The sequence below is a fragment of the Xylona heveae genome, assembly GCF_001619985.1.
Source record: "Xylona heveae TC161 unplaced genomic scaffold L228scaffold_7, whole genome shotgun sequence".
NCBI classification, from domain to species: domain Eukaryota; kingdom Fungi; phylum Ascomycota; class Xylonomycetes; order Xylonales; family Xylonaceae; genus Xylona; species Xylona heveae.
Window position 1 is genome coordinate 128,228 of NW_017264199.1, and position 13,974 is coordinate 142,201.

At 48.3% G+C, this 13,974-nt stretch overlaps 5 protein-coding genes across 5 annotated transcripts; 3 read left to right on the plus strand and 2 right to left on the minus strand.

Annotated features, from left to right (window-relative positions):
• The first annotated feature begins 113 nt into the window (after window positions 1-113).
• L228DRAFT_248210 (voltage-gated protein/chloride channel-like protein) lies at window positions 114-3,644 on the plus strand. Its single transcript, XM_018332804.1, has 6 exons — window positions 114-1,813; window positions 1,870-1,918; window positions 1,979-2,758; window positions 2,827-3,216; window positions 3,268-3,378; window positions 3,430-3,644. The coding sequence occupies exons 1-6, from the start codon at window positions 492-494 to the stop codon at window positions 3,475-3,477; spliced, it is 2,700 nt and encodes an 899-aa protein (XP_018187053.1). The 5' UTR covers window positions 114-491; the 3' UTR covers window positions 3,478-3,644.
• Window positions 3,645-3,914: 270 nt separating this feature from the next.
• L228DRAFT_253461 (exosome complex endonuclease 2/ribosomal RNA processing protein-like protein) lies at window positions 3,915-4,947 on the minus strand (the record flags this gene model as incomplete). The annotated part of the gene is made up of 2 exons (XM_018333745.1): window positions 3,915-4,632; window positions 4,784-4,947. The coding sequence occupies 2 exons, from the start codon at window positions 4,945-4,947 to the stop codon at window positions 3,915-3,917; spliced, it is 882 nt and encodes a 293-aa protein (XP_018187054.1).
• A 442-nt stretch (window positions 4,948-5,389) lies between these two features.
• Window positions 5,390-6,236, minus strand: L228DRAFT_239473 (hypothetical protein; the record flags this gene model as incomplete). Its single annotated transcript, XM_018331153.1, has 2 exons — window positions 5,390-5,880; window positions 5,942-6,236. 2 exons carry the CDS (start codon window positions 6,234-6,236, stop codon window positions 5,390-5,392), a joined length of 786 nt encoding a protein of 261 aa, XP_018187055.1.
• A 982-nt stretch (window positions 6,237-7,218) lies between these two features.
• On the plus strand, window positions 7,219-10,214 carry L228DRAFT_248214 (hypothetical protein). The gene is made up of 6 exons (XM_018332805.1): window positions 7,219-7,774; window positions 7,821-8,010; window positions 8,075-9,325; window positions 9,398-9,473; window positions 9,522-9,582; window positions 9,662-10,214. The coding sequence occupies exons 1-6, from the start codon at window positions 7,487-7,489 to the stop codon at window positions 9,884-9,886; spliced, it is 2,091 nt and encodes a 696-aa protein (XP_018187056.1). The 5' UTR covers window positions 7,219-7,486; the 3' UTR covers window positions 9,887-10,214.
• A 13-nt stretch (window positions 10,215-10,227) lies between these two features.
• On the plus strand, window positions 10,228-11,806 carry L228DRAFT_154595 (Cwf15/Cwc15 cell cycle control protein). The gene is made up of 8 exons (XM_018329322.1): window positions 10,228-10,479; window positions 10,534-10,556; window positions 10,604-10,680; window positions 10,733-11,026; window positions 11,098-11,283; window positions 11,356-11,428; window positions 11,508-11,543; window positions 11,630-11,806. Exons 1-8 carry the CDS (start codon window positions 10,470-10,472, stop codon window positions 11,645-11,647), a joined length of 717 nt encoding a protein of 238 aa, XP_018187057.1. The 5' UTR covers window positions 10,228-10,469; the 3' UTR covers window positions 11,648-11,806.
• Window positions 11,807-13,974: the final 2,168 nt, after the last annotated feature.

Here is a 13,974-nt window from a genome sequence, read left to right on the forward strand (position 1 = left end):
CCGCCTTCGCGTGAAGTCTCACCCAAGTCGTCGGTTTACCTGTAGAGTAAGCCGAACAGGTGGAACCCCCGAAATAGCCCGCAGCATGTCATTATCCCCCAAGATATCGCAACGCCGTCTACCTCGATTTTTGTCCTCGTGGAGATGGGTCATGGTAAGCACAGGAGGCTTTTATAGTATTATTTTTTGCGCCTTTTGCCGCTGCCGATCGTTTCTGTTTGGACTTCGTCTTGGCTGAGACATCCGTAAACATTTGCGGAGGAAGTCGCTGTCCATGTGCCCACCTTCCCCCACAGCCTACATCAGTTATCTAAACAGCGCCCCATCCCGGTCCGGTGCTTCATTACCAGCTCATTCCTTGCCTAGACTACTCTCCACGAAAATATCCCATGAGCATATGTATCCTTGCCGTTCCGAATAAAGAATGAGAATCCCTTAGAGCGTTGCTGTTATTTTGAAAATACCCATGCGTTCGGGCCCAGTGTTCAATAATGTCTTCAACAACACCGAGCGAGTCTCGGAAAGATGCGCCGGCCGATAACGACGAGGGTATCGATTCCTCACAGCAAAGCGCAACTCCGAGCTCCCCGACAGCCAGCCGCCGTTTATACTCATCTCGTGCTTCGGATCTCGAACTGCGTGGTGGTCGACCGCGCAATAAAGGCGCTGCGGACGAACAGACTAGCTTGCTGAGCCAACGAGATACCGCTGGCAGAGCCTATAGGACACTTCCGCCCACTCCGGGCCAGAGATTATCGAGGCAGCCAAGCAACATCGGCAACAGTCGTTTCAAGTTCAACCACCACCGCAAAGGGTCGTTCGGACAGCGGCTCGCTGCTGCGCTGGGATCAGATGGATGGCAAGACAGCAATCTCGAGGACTCCAAAATATCATTTTACCGAGATGATCGCGTATGGTACGATCAGTTCACGTCTACGGACTGGGTCCACGACAGTATCGCAGATGCCTTTCGCGTGAAAGATTTGCGGAACCGGAAGGATCTGCGGGGTAGAGTATACGCGTGGTTTGATGGAGCGCAAGGGTGGATTCTTGTAGCCATTATTGGTTGCATAACAGCTGCCATTGCTTATCTTGTCGACATCACAGAGACCCCGATATTCGACCTAAAAGATGGCTATTGCACAATTGGCTGGTACCGTTCCAAGAAAAAATGTTGTGCTGGCCTGGATGAACATGTGTGCCCGTCTTGGCTTTCTTGGTCCGAGGCCTTACGGCCGTCTCGTACTAAAGACGCTCGACTGGACTTTTTCATTTATGTTTTGGCAGGAGTCTTCCTGTCTCTTATTTCATGCATCTTAACACTTGGTACGAAAACTGTCGTACCGTCAGCGGTTTCCCTCTCGACTCTGGACGAGAATTTGGGTGCAGAGAATCGATATGAGAATCGACGGCACGATTCTGGCGGCTCTGGAAGTGTAAGCCCTCGGCAAAAATATACTGAAGTGCAGCAATCTTCGACCATGATATATTATGCCGCTGCCGGGAGCGGAGTGGCAGAAGTCAAAGTCATTCTTAGTGGCTTCGTTCTGCACGGATACTTGGGCGTCAAGACTCTTGTGCTTAAAACTTTGGGTTTGATCCTCAGTGTTGCCTCTGGACTAAGCCTGGGGAAAGAAGGCCCATATGTGCATATTGCAACCTGCGTTGGAAACATTGCCTGCAGAATCTTCTCCAAATACAACCACAATGACGGCAAAAGACGTGAAGTACTCAGCGCCAGTGCTGCTAGTGGAGTAGCTGTGGCATTTGGAGCACCACTTGGAGGCGTCCTTTTTAGTCTGGAAGAAGTGAGGTGGGTTTCCGGTTGAAATCCTGTCTTATTGGCCGAAACTGACACTTAATAAAAAGCTATTATTTTCCACCAAAAACCCTGTTTCGTACCTTTTTCTGTTGCATTGTAAGTCCTTCTAGGTGGAAGCTCTCTTTCCTTTTGGAAATCAATACTCATGGGAATCAGGTTGCTGCCTTGTTTTTGAAATTTTTGAACCCGTACGGCACGAACAAGATTGTCTTGTTTGAGGTCCGTTATTTGACGGATTGGGAATTCTTTGAAATGATCGTCTTCATTATTCTCGGAGTGCTTGGAGGCGCAGCTGGTGCTTTGTTCATTAAAGCATCAAGAATCTGGGCAACAAGCTTTCGCCGCATCAAGCTCATCAAAAAATGGCCAATGCTGGAAGTAGGACTTGTGGCGCTCATAACTGGGCTCGTGGGATACTGGAACAGATATACCAAGCTGGCCGTCACAGAGCTTCTTTACGAGCTTGCCAGCCCATGCAATTCGAAGGGTATTGAGGGATCGGGGCTTTGTCCTTCCAAGGAACAAATCCCTGAAGTCATCCGTTATCTTGGCATCGCATTCGTTGTCAAAAGCTTCCTCACCATTATCACTTTCGGAGTAAAAGTTCCAGCTGGTATCTATGTACCATCGATGGTCGTCGGAGGTCTGCTTGGCAGGATTGTTGGCCATACCGTACAATATATTGTGCTGATGCATCCGAATACGACCATTTTCGGTGCTTGTGCAAAAGGAAAGGGCACAGAATCTTGTGTCACCCCAGGTATTTATGCAATGGTCGCAGCAGGCGCAACAATGTGCGGTGTCACCAGACTGTCCGTCGCATTGGCCGTCATCTTGTTTGAGCTTACTGGCAGTCTGGACCATGTCCTGCCCTTCTCAATCGCGGTACTTGTTTCGAAGTGGACGGCAGATGCCCTAGAACCTCTCAGCATTTATGTATGTTGCCTTCTCAAACACCCCGGATATATTAACCTGAGAGCGCGCTGTTGATTTCAATGTAACAGGATCTTTTGACGTCAATGAATTCATATCCATTCCTAGACAATAAAGTCCGACCGATATTCACGACGGATCTCGGAGATATCACGCCTCGTATACGGCGGGATCGGATCATAGATATTTCTGATTCCCCACTGATACCTGCTGCAGACTTACGCCTAAAGCTTGAACGCCTGCATATGGCAGGTGAACTCGATGGAGGATTGCCGATAGTTAGACATGGTATCCTTGTCGGCCTGATACCTGCGCCGGACCTCGAATTTGCACTAGATAAGCTCGACGATGGCCCAGAAACGCTCTGTTTGATGGCCACGGATGTTCAATGGAGAGGAGCAGTGGCTGAAGAGGAAGACGAGGAGGCTGATCCCACCGATTTCACTCCGTATATAGATCCGGTACGTTAAGTGTTCCGTTTTTGCTCGTCTTTATACTCACAAATTGCTCAGGCTCCTGTTGCATTGGACATACGATCACCCATGGATCTGGTGTACGAGTGCTTCGTCAAGCTTGGACTGCGATACATTTGCGTTTTGCGAAACGGAAAGTATGCAGGCTTGGTAAGTCAAAATTGGAAAACGAGGTGAGGTCATCGGCTAATAAAATTTCAGGTTCACAAGAAAGCGTTTGTCAAGTACACTAGAGAATTGGAGTCGTAAAGTATGTGAATAAGCGTTTCGATTTCATTCATTGTATTGGTAGTATGCCATTTGTGGCGATGTTTTGATCACTAACAACTGCTCCTTTGGAGCGACTTGATGCGCTGATTTTCTTCCAAGCATAAATTTTGTTGTGGGCCTCATGGCATTCTCTGGTAGCATAGCGCTTCGATAGCATTTGAAAAAGAACTGATTCTGCTTCGTCGTGATTCCCGAATGTAACAAACCCAAACTCCACGCATCCACCACTTTTGCCCCGGCTTTGAAGCCTTCGTCCCCACTCATAGCTCAGGTATCGTTGGGAGCGCTCTTGGTGAGTATACTCTGATACTCATGCCTAGAAACGGTGTGGTATCTGATTTCACAATACAAAAGGCATTGGATTTTCACAATACCCCAATGCTTTTTATTCTTCCGCAAGTTTAGCTGAGACGGGTTCATCGCTCATTCTCGGCACTGAGTTCTGTCATCAGACCACCCAGATTTCTTCTCTTAGCATCTTCATCGAGCTTCTTATTGATGAGAGCGGTCAGGTCCTTGACCTTAACCAACGCAGTGTTTGTACAACTGAGTAATGTGAGCGCATCGACGGGAACCCCACCGAGCTTCGCAAGCTGGCACACTTCCCCGTGACGGTTCATGCTGATGATGAGTTCACCCTCGCGCAGTTGCTCCTCTTGCAGCGTTGCGTCGACAAGCGACACTTCACCTCCATGATAGAAAGAGAAGCTCACACATAGCGGGTCGTGCATCAGCGAGAGCGGCACGGGGACTCGCTCCGCCATGGTGAAGACTGTCAAATGGCCTTCGCCCGACACCGTCGCGTCTGGTCGTCGGAAGTGTTTCAGTGCCGCCATAACTGCGATGCAGCTCGCATCCACTAGTCCACCATCGTGGTCAACAACATGCACGTCCGCTCGTATGCTCCATACCGCCTGACCCGCAATTAAACAGAGCGCTTCTGTATCCAGGGCGTTCGACCGTCGAATAGCTTTTTCCAGGATCCGAGAGAGAATCACTTCTTGCTCTGTCTGTCGACCAACTTCGAAGGCAGGGGATGCTAATGGACTGAGTTCCGTAACTATTGTGAAGACGCCGTCGAACTTTCGGTCGGGAAACGGTGTTGTCACTTCGGCAGAAATACGAGCAATGACTCTGTTCAAAGGCAAATTTGATCATTGTTAGCTAGAAGATTTATAGCCTAGAATCATGAAAAACTTTGAAAATTTACAATTGGCAAAAGCTGTGCGAAAAAGAGCGCCAGGAGAGCCGCTCCTCTGATAAAGTTAAGGAAAATGTGATTTACCTTGTTTTCCCTAGTCGCACATCTGCAACGCCATATTCGGGGCCGAACTTCAAGTCTATGCCTCGAAACTCATCTAGTGCCCGTCCATCAATGCGAATGTCCTCCTGCAGTGCTTGTAGCACAAATGCGCGCTCATTGAGCGAGGGCTCTGCTTCCCGCGGCATGGTTTAGTCGATAAAATGTATATCATGCTTGGAGTTTCTGGGGGAACTTTTGACCTTGAAGGTCTCGGCTCGGAGAAAAGTTGTTACGGCGTATCCCCGACTGCGCCGGTTTACTCCGACACGTTCTGAACACTTGTATTTGCTTTGGGGCATTTGAAAATTTCATAATAACTAATTAAGCTCAACAGTCTCCAGAAGAATCTTCTGAGCCTTTTAGGCAGATATTACGATCCAGTATTTATAGCATTAATTTGAGTTTCTGTCTCAAATGCAACTCGCGAGCTGTCCTCACCGATTCGTGTGCAATATAAGCCCGCCTGGAGTTCACGGGGCTGGAAAGCATAAGGTGTGTAAATTTCAGCTAATACGGTCTCAGCTACCGCGTGAGGGAAATCTAATTTCGTCTCTATCATGAATTCAATCGGAAAGCCCATTCCTAGAATCATTTCAGATATGTAACTGTCGGTTGACTTCCAGGCATTTCTGACCGATGCCTGGGAATGCTGTCGGCTTCAGCGACCCTAAGGTGCGACATGTCGTAAGGTTGTTCCTGGCCGGGAGCATATGGAGCGGGTGAGGAAGGGAGAGCGTACATCCTCCTGTAGTGACGCTCGCGGTAGAAGAGCAGACCGACAGCCGCAAGGAGAGCCAAGCCAAGAGGTACGCCTACTCCAGCGCCAATTGCAATGTCTCTCGAGTCGGACGTATGTGATGAATTTGAGGGGGAGGCCGTAATCGTGACTGCATTAGTTGCAGTCGTAGTGACTGTTACAGGAAGAGTGCTGCTCGGATTGGCAAGGTCTGTAGGCCGGCCGATGACGGTCCCAACGGCGACGGAGAAAGTTGATGCGGTACCATTTGAGCAGCAGCCTGCCCCACAGCACCATTCATTGTGGGCGCAAACCACAACAGCGCATCCTTCATTTGGTGCATCTACAGAATATGGTTAGCTAATTTCGTTGAATTGGGAATTGTAACCGGGACATGGCCCTACCATCTGCGCAATAATGACTGCAACTGCCGTCGTTCCAAGTTTGATCTGTGCAGGAACCTCTTGATATCAGACCATCACTGCTTTGATCATAGCAGAGACCATTGCCAAGACAGATATCTAGCGGGCCGCAGCACGAACTCTGTCTTGCAGAGGGATCGCATGGCATGTCTCGGTGCGCAACATCACCGGAAGGGTAGTAGCATGTAGCGGAACCTGTCACTGAGGCCAAATCACATATGAGCAGGATAAACAATACCGACCAAATGCGGGTTTGCAGATGCCCTTGGAAACCCATTTTTAAACGTCGACAATGGCGTGGAGTGCTGCTAAAACATGGAAAGAAAAGGGTCGCGGATGGCTTAAAGGAAAAGTAACAGCCATGATAGTGCTCACTCTCCTGGGTTAGCAGACCGTGGGGGCGGATCCAACTCGCTGATGAAGGGTGCTTTTCCTTTTTGTTTAGTTGCCCAAAGTGCATTGCTTGATCGACGCGTATTATTTGCATTGATTGGCTGTTGAAAATGTTCGACTCATCCAAGTTACACGACTAGCAATCTGACTGTCACTTGGTTAACCGCCGCATCCTTGCCACGCTTATTTTAGTAGCTTCTTTCTCTTTGACAGGCCACGGGGAGCCTATTGGCACCAAGGCTGGATTATGAAATCCAACATTGCTATGGAGATTGAATTTTCCGAGCATGTAATTCTTTTTAATGCAGCGAGGTTAATCTTTAAAAGCTCTCCTTCGGCAGATAATCTGTCGAGAAAAAAGGGGGTCGATATGGCACGGCCCGTCAATTGTCATGGCTGTACCATTTTGGTGGCTAATCTGACACCGTTATGTTAGTGGCTCTTCCGTCCTGTTTCGCCCGTGGTTAGCTATCTTAACGTCCCCTCGATGACTTGGTAAGGATTGCTGACTACTGAGGCCAGGCGCTGCCTCATGCGGAGAACCCAAGCGGCGACCAACAGGTACTACGGAGTAGCTACCTTATATTTGTGTCGTGTTTGTGCGTACTGTACTGTAGACTCGGATTCCGTGAAGCTGGCTTGAACATTTCCCCCTTGTCTCAATCCTCAAAAATTGAGTCCATCAGTCGGTTGTCCTCATCCAAAGTCACTTTAACGGTCACGGCTGCAATTCAGGAGAAAACTAGGTGAACATAAGGGGTCTTTTAGCTATCTCGCTACCTGTCACTTTAAGCGACGTCACCTGAGAGGGGTAACTGGCATTGTACATGGTGTAACCAAATGCCCAAGCTTCGACAGGCAAAAGAAGCTTTTGAATGAGCGTCAAATGATCCCTTTTAAATCCAGATCCAGTTTTTGAATGGCGTATCTGCCAACTCATCTGAGGTATTTATGAACCGATATAAGAGCAATTTTGAATAGTGAAGGTATACAGTGTTGCCAAGACATTTCACAAGCTGATTGTTCTGTGCGGTGGGGACTGCTTTTCTTGCTTGCGCGTTGTTTGCTGCCTATAACCACTTGACGCCTTTTCTATTCTGCACATTTTTCACATTCTCCAAAAGCTCTACCGTCATGGACGAGTCAACAAAGTCAATAAAAAACACCAATACAGACGAATTTACCCCGCGGGTATCTTTGCATTATCACGAGGCTAGATCGATGAGGCGGCGTAGACTGGAAATGCTTCGTCGTTCAATCATTTATGCCGGCATTGCCGGACTTGTGGCCTGGCTCTTACTGGGCTACTTTACTGACTGGACTGGGGTGGTTGCCCGGTGTTCCTCCTCTAGCGGCCACCGTACAGGACTCTGGGATATTAAATGCACCAAAAAATGCTCTGAACAGTTTGAGTGGGATGATGTAAGTCTCTTGATGTTTTTATCCCTATAGACACTCACTCGAGTAGGTGACGCCAACTCGTCATCTGATCTATCATTCGTGCTACGATGGTCTGGAATGTGCTCGTCTTGACGTGCCTATGGACTGGAACCGCACCGATGGGAAAGGAGCGCGTGTAGCCATTGCAATTGTCAAAATACCCGCCAAGGTGCCAGTAACTGATTCAAGGTATGGGGGGCCGGTTTTGATCAATCCAGGTATGATAGAGACGTCCCTGGAAAAGCTGGAGAATTGGTCTTTTACTCAACGAGTGTCTGTTAGGTGGACCTGGGGGTTCCGGAACATATCTAGCCATTCGATCAGGTCGGGACATCCAAACAGTTGTCGACGCCGCCGAATCCCCAAGCCAAATAACAACAAGCTCCTCACTCTATTATGATATCATAGGCTTTGACCCTCGAGGTGTCAATCTAACTACTCCTCATTTCTCCTGCTTTCCTGATGCGTTCTCAAGGCAGGTCTGGCAAACGCAATTGGAAGCAGAGGGCATTATTGGTGAATCCAAAGACCTCTCAAATGTTCTTTGGACTAGGGCTAAGGCACTTGGCGAGGGCTGTTCTCGCTCTATGATTAACGGCGAAGATGGAAATATCAAAAATTTCATGAATACATCACCCGTGGTAAGAGATATGGTCGAGATCATTGAACGCCATGGAGAATGGCGTGAGACGGAAGCCAGACATTATTTGGCCAACTCAGGGACGCGATTGTCTCTCAAGGACCAGAGCATGGCTTCCAGCAGAGAGGCCATCCTGGAACGGACGCGTTGGAGAAAGGGTGAAGAAAAGCTCTTGTACTGGGGTTTCTCCTACGGAACGGTGATTGGCGCTACGTTTGCTGCAATGTATCCTGACCTCGTTGGAAGAGTCGTGATCGACGGCGTTGTCGACACGCCGGACTACTATCAAGGCGGCTGGCTTCATAACCTCCAGGACTCCGATCTCATCGTCGATAAATTTTGCGAATATTGCTCTAAAGCTGGCCCAGATCACTGTCCGTTCTATACGGAAGGGGGAGCTGAAGGCGTTAAAACCCGGTTTGAGCGTGTTTTGTCGTCGCTCAAAAAGCAGCCTATTGGGGTACCAGCCAACGCTGCGGAAGGCGCCGAGATTGTCACCTGGACAGATGCTAGGGTTCTCATTATGAATTCCCTATACGTTCCTTATGAACAGTTTCCAGTCGTCGCCCAAATCCTATTGGAGACTGAGCAGGGAAATGGTACTTCCTTGGCAAGAATCAAGCGCAGCAGAAGATCGCCCGCCTGTCCCAATACTGAATGCCGCCGCGCCGAACCTTATTCTCAATGGTGTATGCGGCCCGGAGAAAATAATTTTGAAGTTAAAGCAGGTATTCTTTGCACTGATGGCGAGAGTCTGCTCGATGATACAAGGGAGGATTTTGAATCATATCTGAGTGAGCTGCGTCGTCAGAGCAAATGGGTAGGAGATATCTGGGCACATATCCGACTGGAGTGCGTTGGGTGGGATCCGCGGCCAAAGTGGAGATTTACTGGTATTTTTCCAACTGTCCGACCGAGTGTTGTTTTTTTGTTGGTTGAACACTTTGCTAAAGATTTTATTTCAGGTCCATTCGGTGGCAAGACGGCACACCCAATGCTAGTGATCGGTAATACGCTCGACCCAGTCACGCCTCTCCGCAAGTGAGTAATTCTCTAGATTTTGGTTTTTACTCAACTGACCACAGCCAGCGCTTTCAATGTCTCTTCTCGATATGCCAATTCAGTTGTCCTTCAGCAAGATTCCGAAGGTGTATGTTTTTCTCTTCCATCCCTCACTTGCGTACTTGGGGAACATATCAAGAAATATTGATTGACTAACTCTTCTACAGCACTGCTCTTTGAGCGCACCGTCACTATGTACTGCCAAGACTGTGCGTAACTATTTCCAAACAGGAGAGCTTCCTTCCCCAAAAACAGTTTGTGATGTCGATGCAAGGCCATTGTTAGGCACTGGTAAAGATGAATGGAGAGGTGAAAGCAAAGTCAAGTCTTGGGAAGACACTGTGCTTCTCAACACTTTGAAGAGACTTATGAAGTCAGTTTTCTCCGGGTAAACCGAGTCCTCAGCACAAAGATTACAGCGCATTAAAGGGAGAAAAGCACAGCAAGCGGAGTATTCTGGGCATTGCATTCTTTAGCCAGCAGTCGATTATGCGTGGCTTTATATATTAGCTGTGGCCCATATACATACATTTCAACTTCTATATTTGCTACGCATTTATGGGAATGAGCCTCTACAATTGAAGTTTGTCGATGAATCTGAACGAGCCATTGAAACAATTATGACTCCTGCAGTGGAGAGTTTAGGATAGAGAGCTGTTTGATCGAATGCACTGACAAAAAGACACAAGCGGATGAAAAACTACTTTTAGGAGAGGGGGCATTTCTATTATTTTTTAATTTTTTCTATTTATAATTTTTTTACATTTTCAGCCGCGCAGAATTCGTGGTTCGTAAAATGTTCAGACACAGCCTGCACCTGCCACCTACAGTCCATTTTGCGCGGGCTAAACTTCGTCTCGGATAATTACTTTTTCCGCGTTGCCTTGTCCACGCTTGACGTCCATTCGGTGGGTTCTTTCGAGTTGACCACTAAATCGTTGCGAACAAATAACAGAACAATCGCCGACCACTGCAATGACCACTGGTACGAACCATCTTAAATTAGGTGCTTATTTAATGCATAGCTAACTTCCTATAGCTCATAGGCCCACGTTCGACCCGGTAGGCAGCATTTGTCCATTGCCAAATGCAACAACTAACAATTTCAGGCCCAAGGCAGGGAGGCCCAAAGGGGACCGGCCTACCACCAACGGTTGCTACCAGCTCACACGCAGCTCAAATTTCGGTATGGGTATTCGTATTCTATGCATATGAATCCTGTGGCTGAGAAGACCCAGACAACCTGGACAAGGTTCAGCGCGAGAAGCCGAAGTCCGTGATCTCAGAGCGGAACTTCTGAAAGCCGAAGCTGCGCATTTCGCAAAAGTTAAAGGCACACCAATAGCCGGCGCCGACGATGAACAGATACCAGCGGAACCGGCGAAGCGTCAGATTGAAAGCGGCCCCGAATCAGCAGACGCCGCAGATGGGGAAGAGGATCCTCAAGCAAAACGAAGGCGAATATTAGAAGAGTCACGAGAGATGGACGCGGACTCGGATATAAGTGGGAGTGAAGATAGTGATGAAGATAGGTTAGTTTTTTCGAAGGAGCAAAGGGTCTGGCGGGATCAGTCACTGGGTCGAGCCGCTAACCTCACCTTAGTGACGAGGATGAAGAGGATGAGACGGCAGAGCTACTACGAGAACTCGAGAAGATCAAGAAGGAAAGAGCAGAGCAAAAGGAACGAGAGGAACGTGAGAAAGCTGCGGCGGCTGAGGAGCAGCGCGAATTTGACATTGCACGCGGCAATCCATTACTGAACCCTCAGGACTTTAGCGTCAAGAGAAGGTATTTCACCCTTGTGTCTTTCCTGCCCTTGAAATCAGATTGTGATGGCTTGATGCTAACGGATGATTCAAGATGGGATGACGATGTCGTGTTCAAGAATCAGGCCCGTGGGACGGAGGATAAACGGAAGAAGGAATTCGTCAATGTGAGTATCAACCTGTTGTTGCTTTTCTGCGTTGATTATTATGCTGCTTATATTGGTGATTGATCTGACAATTATACAGGATCTTCTTCGTTCTGATTTCCACAAGCGCTTCATGGTATGTGTAGGGACAAATGCATTCAATCTTCCCATTCTCTCGTCTAATACTGGCTTTCCGAATTTTACTAACCTTGGGTGATACAGAGTAAATACGTGCGTTAAGGTGCAAGTTGTCTCAAGGAGGATTATTCCATCTCAACATCTCGGCGCGTTTGTCTTTTGCCATATTGATTGTGTCTGGCGCGGAGTTTGGACAGGGAGCACTCAGTTTAGATTGGTCCCTTGCATTTGGACGGATTACTTGACAATAAACAATTTGAAACAACCCTAGTGCTGACTCTTTTTTTTCCCTCTTTGGTTGTCAGCTTCTTGGCTATTGCAATTTCCATCACCCAATGGACTGGATATCATCAAGATAGCCTCGGCATTTCCAGGGGATCATTCATTTAAGACGACCTCGGCCGACTGTGCCGGGCGATTTAGACAGGTTCGGGGTCTCCGATGTGTTGGACCAGTACCCAAGTTTGAGGGATGCCAGATCCTAGTGCTGTCGGAGGAGATGCTAGTTCAATTGTATAGCCCCACCAGATACGACATTTGCAATGAGTGTGTAAAGGAAAACAACCAGTGCAGAGCCGGATCGAGGGCGGCTCGACAAAAACACAGGAAGCGGGGCCCGTTGGACCCTGGCTTTCAGCTGAGATGGTTACGGCCGAGTCCTGCCGCCAAAGTGGATGCGGGCGCAGCGGAGCTCTTGGAAACCACATTCCGACACAATGACATATCCACCTTATCTAGAAAGAATAAAACTACGAGCCTACAAAGTATATCAATTCCTTGAGAGAGTGGAATATATTCCTTCAGGGAGCTCATGGGTAAGGAAGTGGTGGGATTGCAGACACCGCGGCTACCGGTACGGAGTAACTTAGACTTAAGTCGCTTGTTCACACCGGAAACTGCCGTCGGCTATCTACCTCGGCAAGGGCCGTGGGTAGGATGATTAGGATGATGACGGTGGCTGCGATGATGCAACTGAGTTGATGTACGCGGCAGTTGGTGATACAAGCTTTTCTCATTATTCCCCGTCGGCGATGAACCAGCATCACTTGAGTAGTGCCCGGGCTCAGCTCCGTCCCCTCGTCTTGATTCAGCACCATAAAAGTCGTCTCGATTAATTTCTCCGGTGTGATCAATTGGCCAGAGTAGGTCCTATACATGCAGGTGGGTAAATGCACATGATCCAACTTGGCTATGTCTCCAGCTTCCAGGATATCTTAATGTGCTACTTCTATGCCCTGAGAAGCATTGCTATGACCTTGTTTCGTTGTTGGAATGTGCTACAGAACCAGTTTCCTGTAACCGACCGTTTCAGCGTAACCATAAGGTGATCCACGGGATGGCTGCCGCAGAGATGATTCGTCATGGGGATGGCCACAGTCGAGCATCAGATGGAGAGCCCCCGTTTACATTTACCCTAGCATGCTGTGAAGCTGAAGCTAAAAAACCAAGCTTTTAGACTTTAAAATCGTAAGAGACGTGGCATCAATGCAAAATATACTTGTTAAGCTGTGCCACGAAAACTGCCCATCACATCAATTCTATGGAACAAGTTGATTAAAAGGCAATTCCAAGCAATGGGGAAGGGAAAAAAAAAAACAAGGAATTGGGAACACCAGTAGTATTGGTTTACTGGTTACCTGGAATAGAAACCTATCTCGAGCTCCCAAAGAGCAAAGCGGGGTCAAAAGGGCTGACGGTGGCTTGATGTGCGGGTCGTCTCCTCCATTCGATCCCGCTAAGGGTCCTTGATGTTGTTTTTTCCCTGATCGACTTTTCTCGACCCAGCTCCATTCTATTCATTCCCCTTTCCCTCTCCCCCCATCCGGTGCTCCGATGGGACACCAGTGCGGTTCCGGGCAGCTTTGCCTCTTCGCTGACTCCGTCATTTCGATCGCTCTGTTTCTTTCCCACCCCACTAATGATCGAACCATATACTACCTACTGGTAAACCTGCTGGGATCCGTCGCCCTGTGTAGCGCAAATGTACCTATCATGACCCAGACAAGTAAGCCATTGAGGGCTATTGCAACTACTTTCCATAGCTCCCCTCGAGGGGAACCCCCCATGTGGGACTGGGTCCAGAGCTACAGAGTACTTTGAGGAAACCCTGGCTCTACATGTTGACCCTTTTTCTTTGGCGCTTCTCTTCTTTCACTTCACCTGGGGAACCAATTGAATGCTGACCTTGGGAGCTTCTCATCAGCTTTCCCCCCCTCCCCCCCCCCGTAACCCTGCTGCCCTGCATGCCATTCCACTCTAGTATTTCGTCATAAGAATATGAACGCATCTTACACCACCCCCACCATATATATATGAACCTCACTTCTCCTGCTTCTTTCTTCTTCCTCTTCCTTTCTGATTTTACTTCCACCTGGATCAAGCTCTTTTACGAATCTCTCTACCTACTCTTTTCTTAACTCGTAAAACAT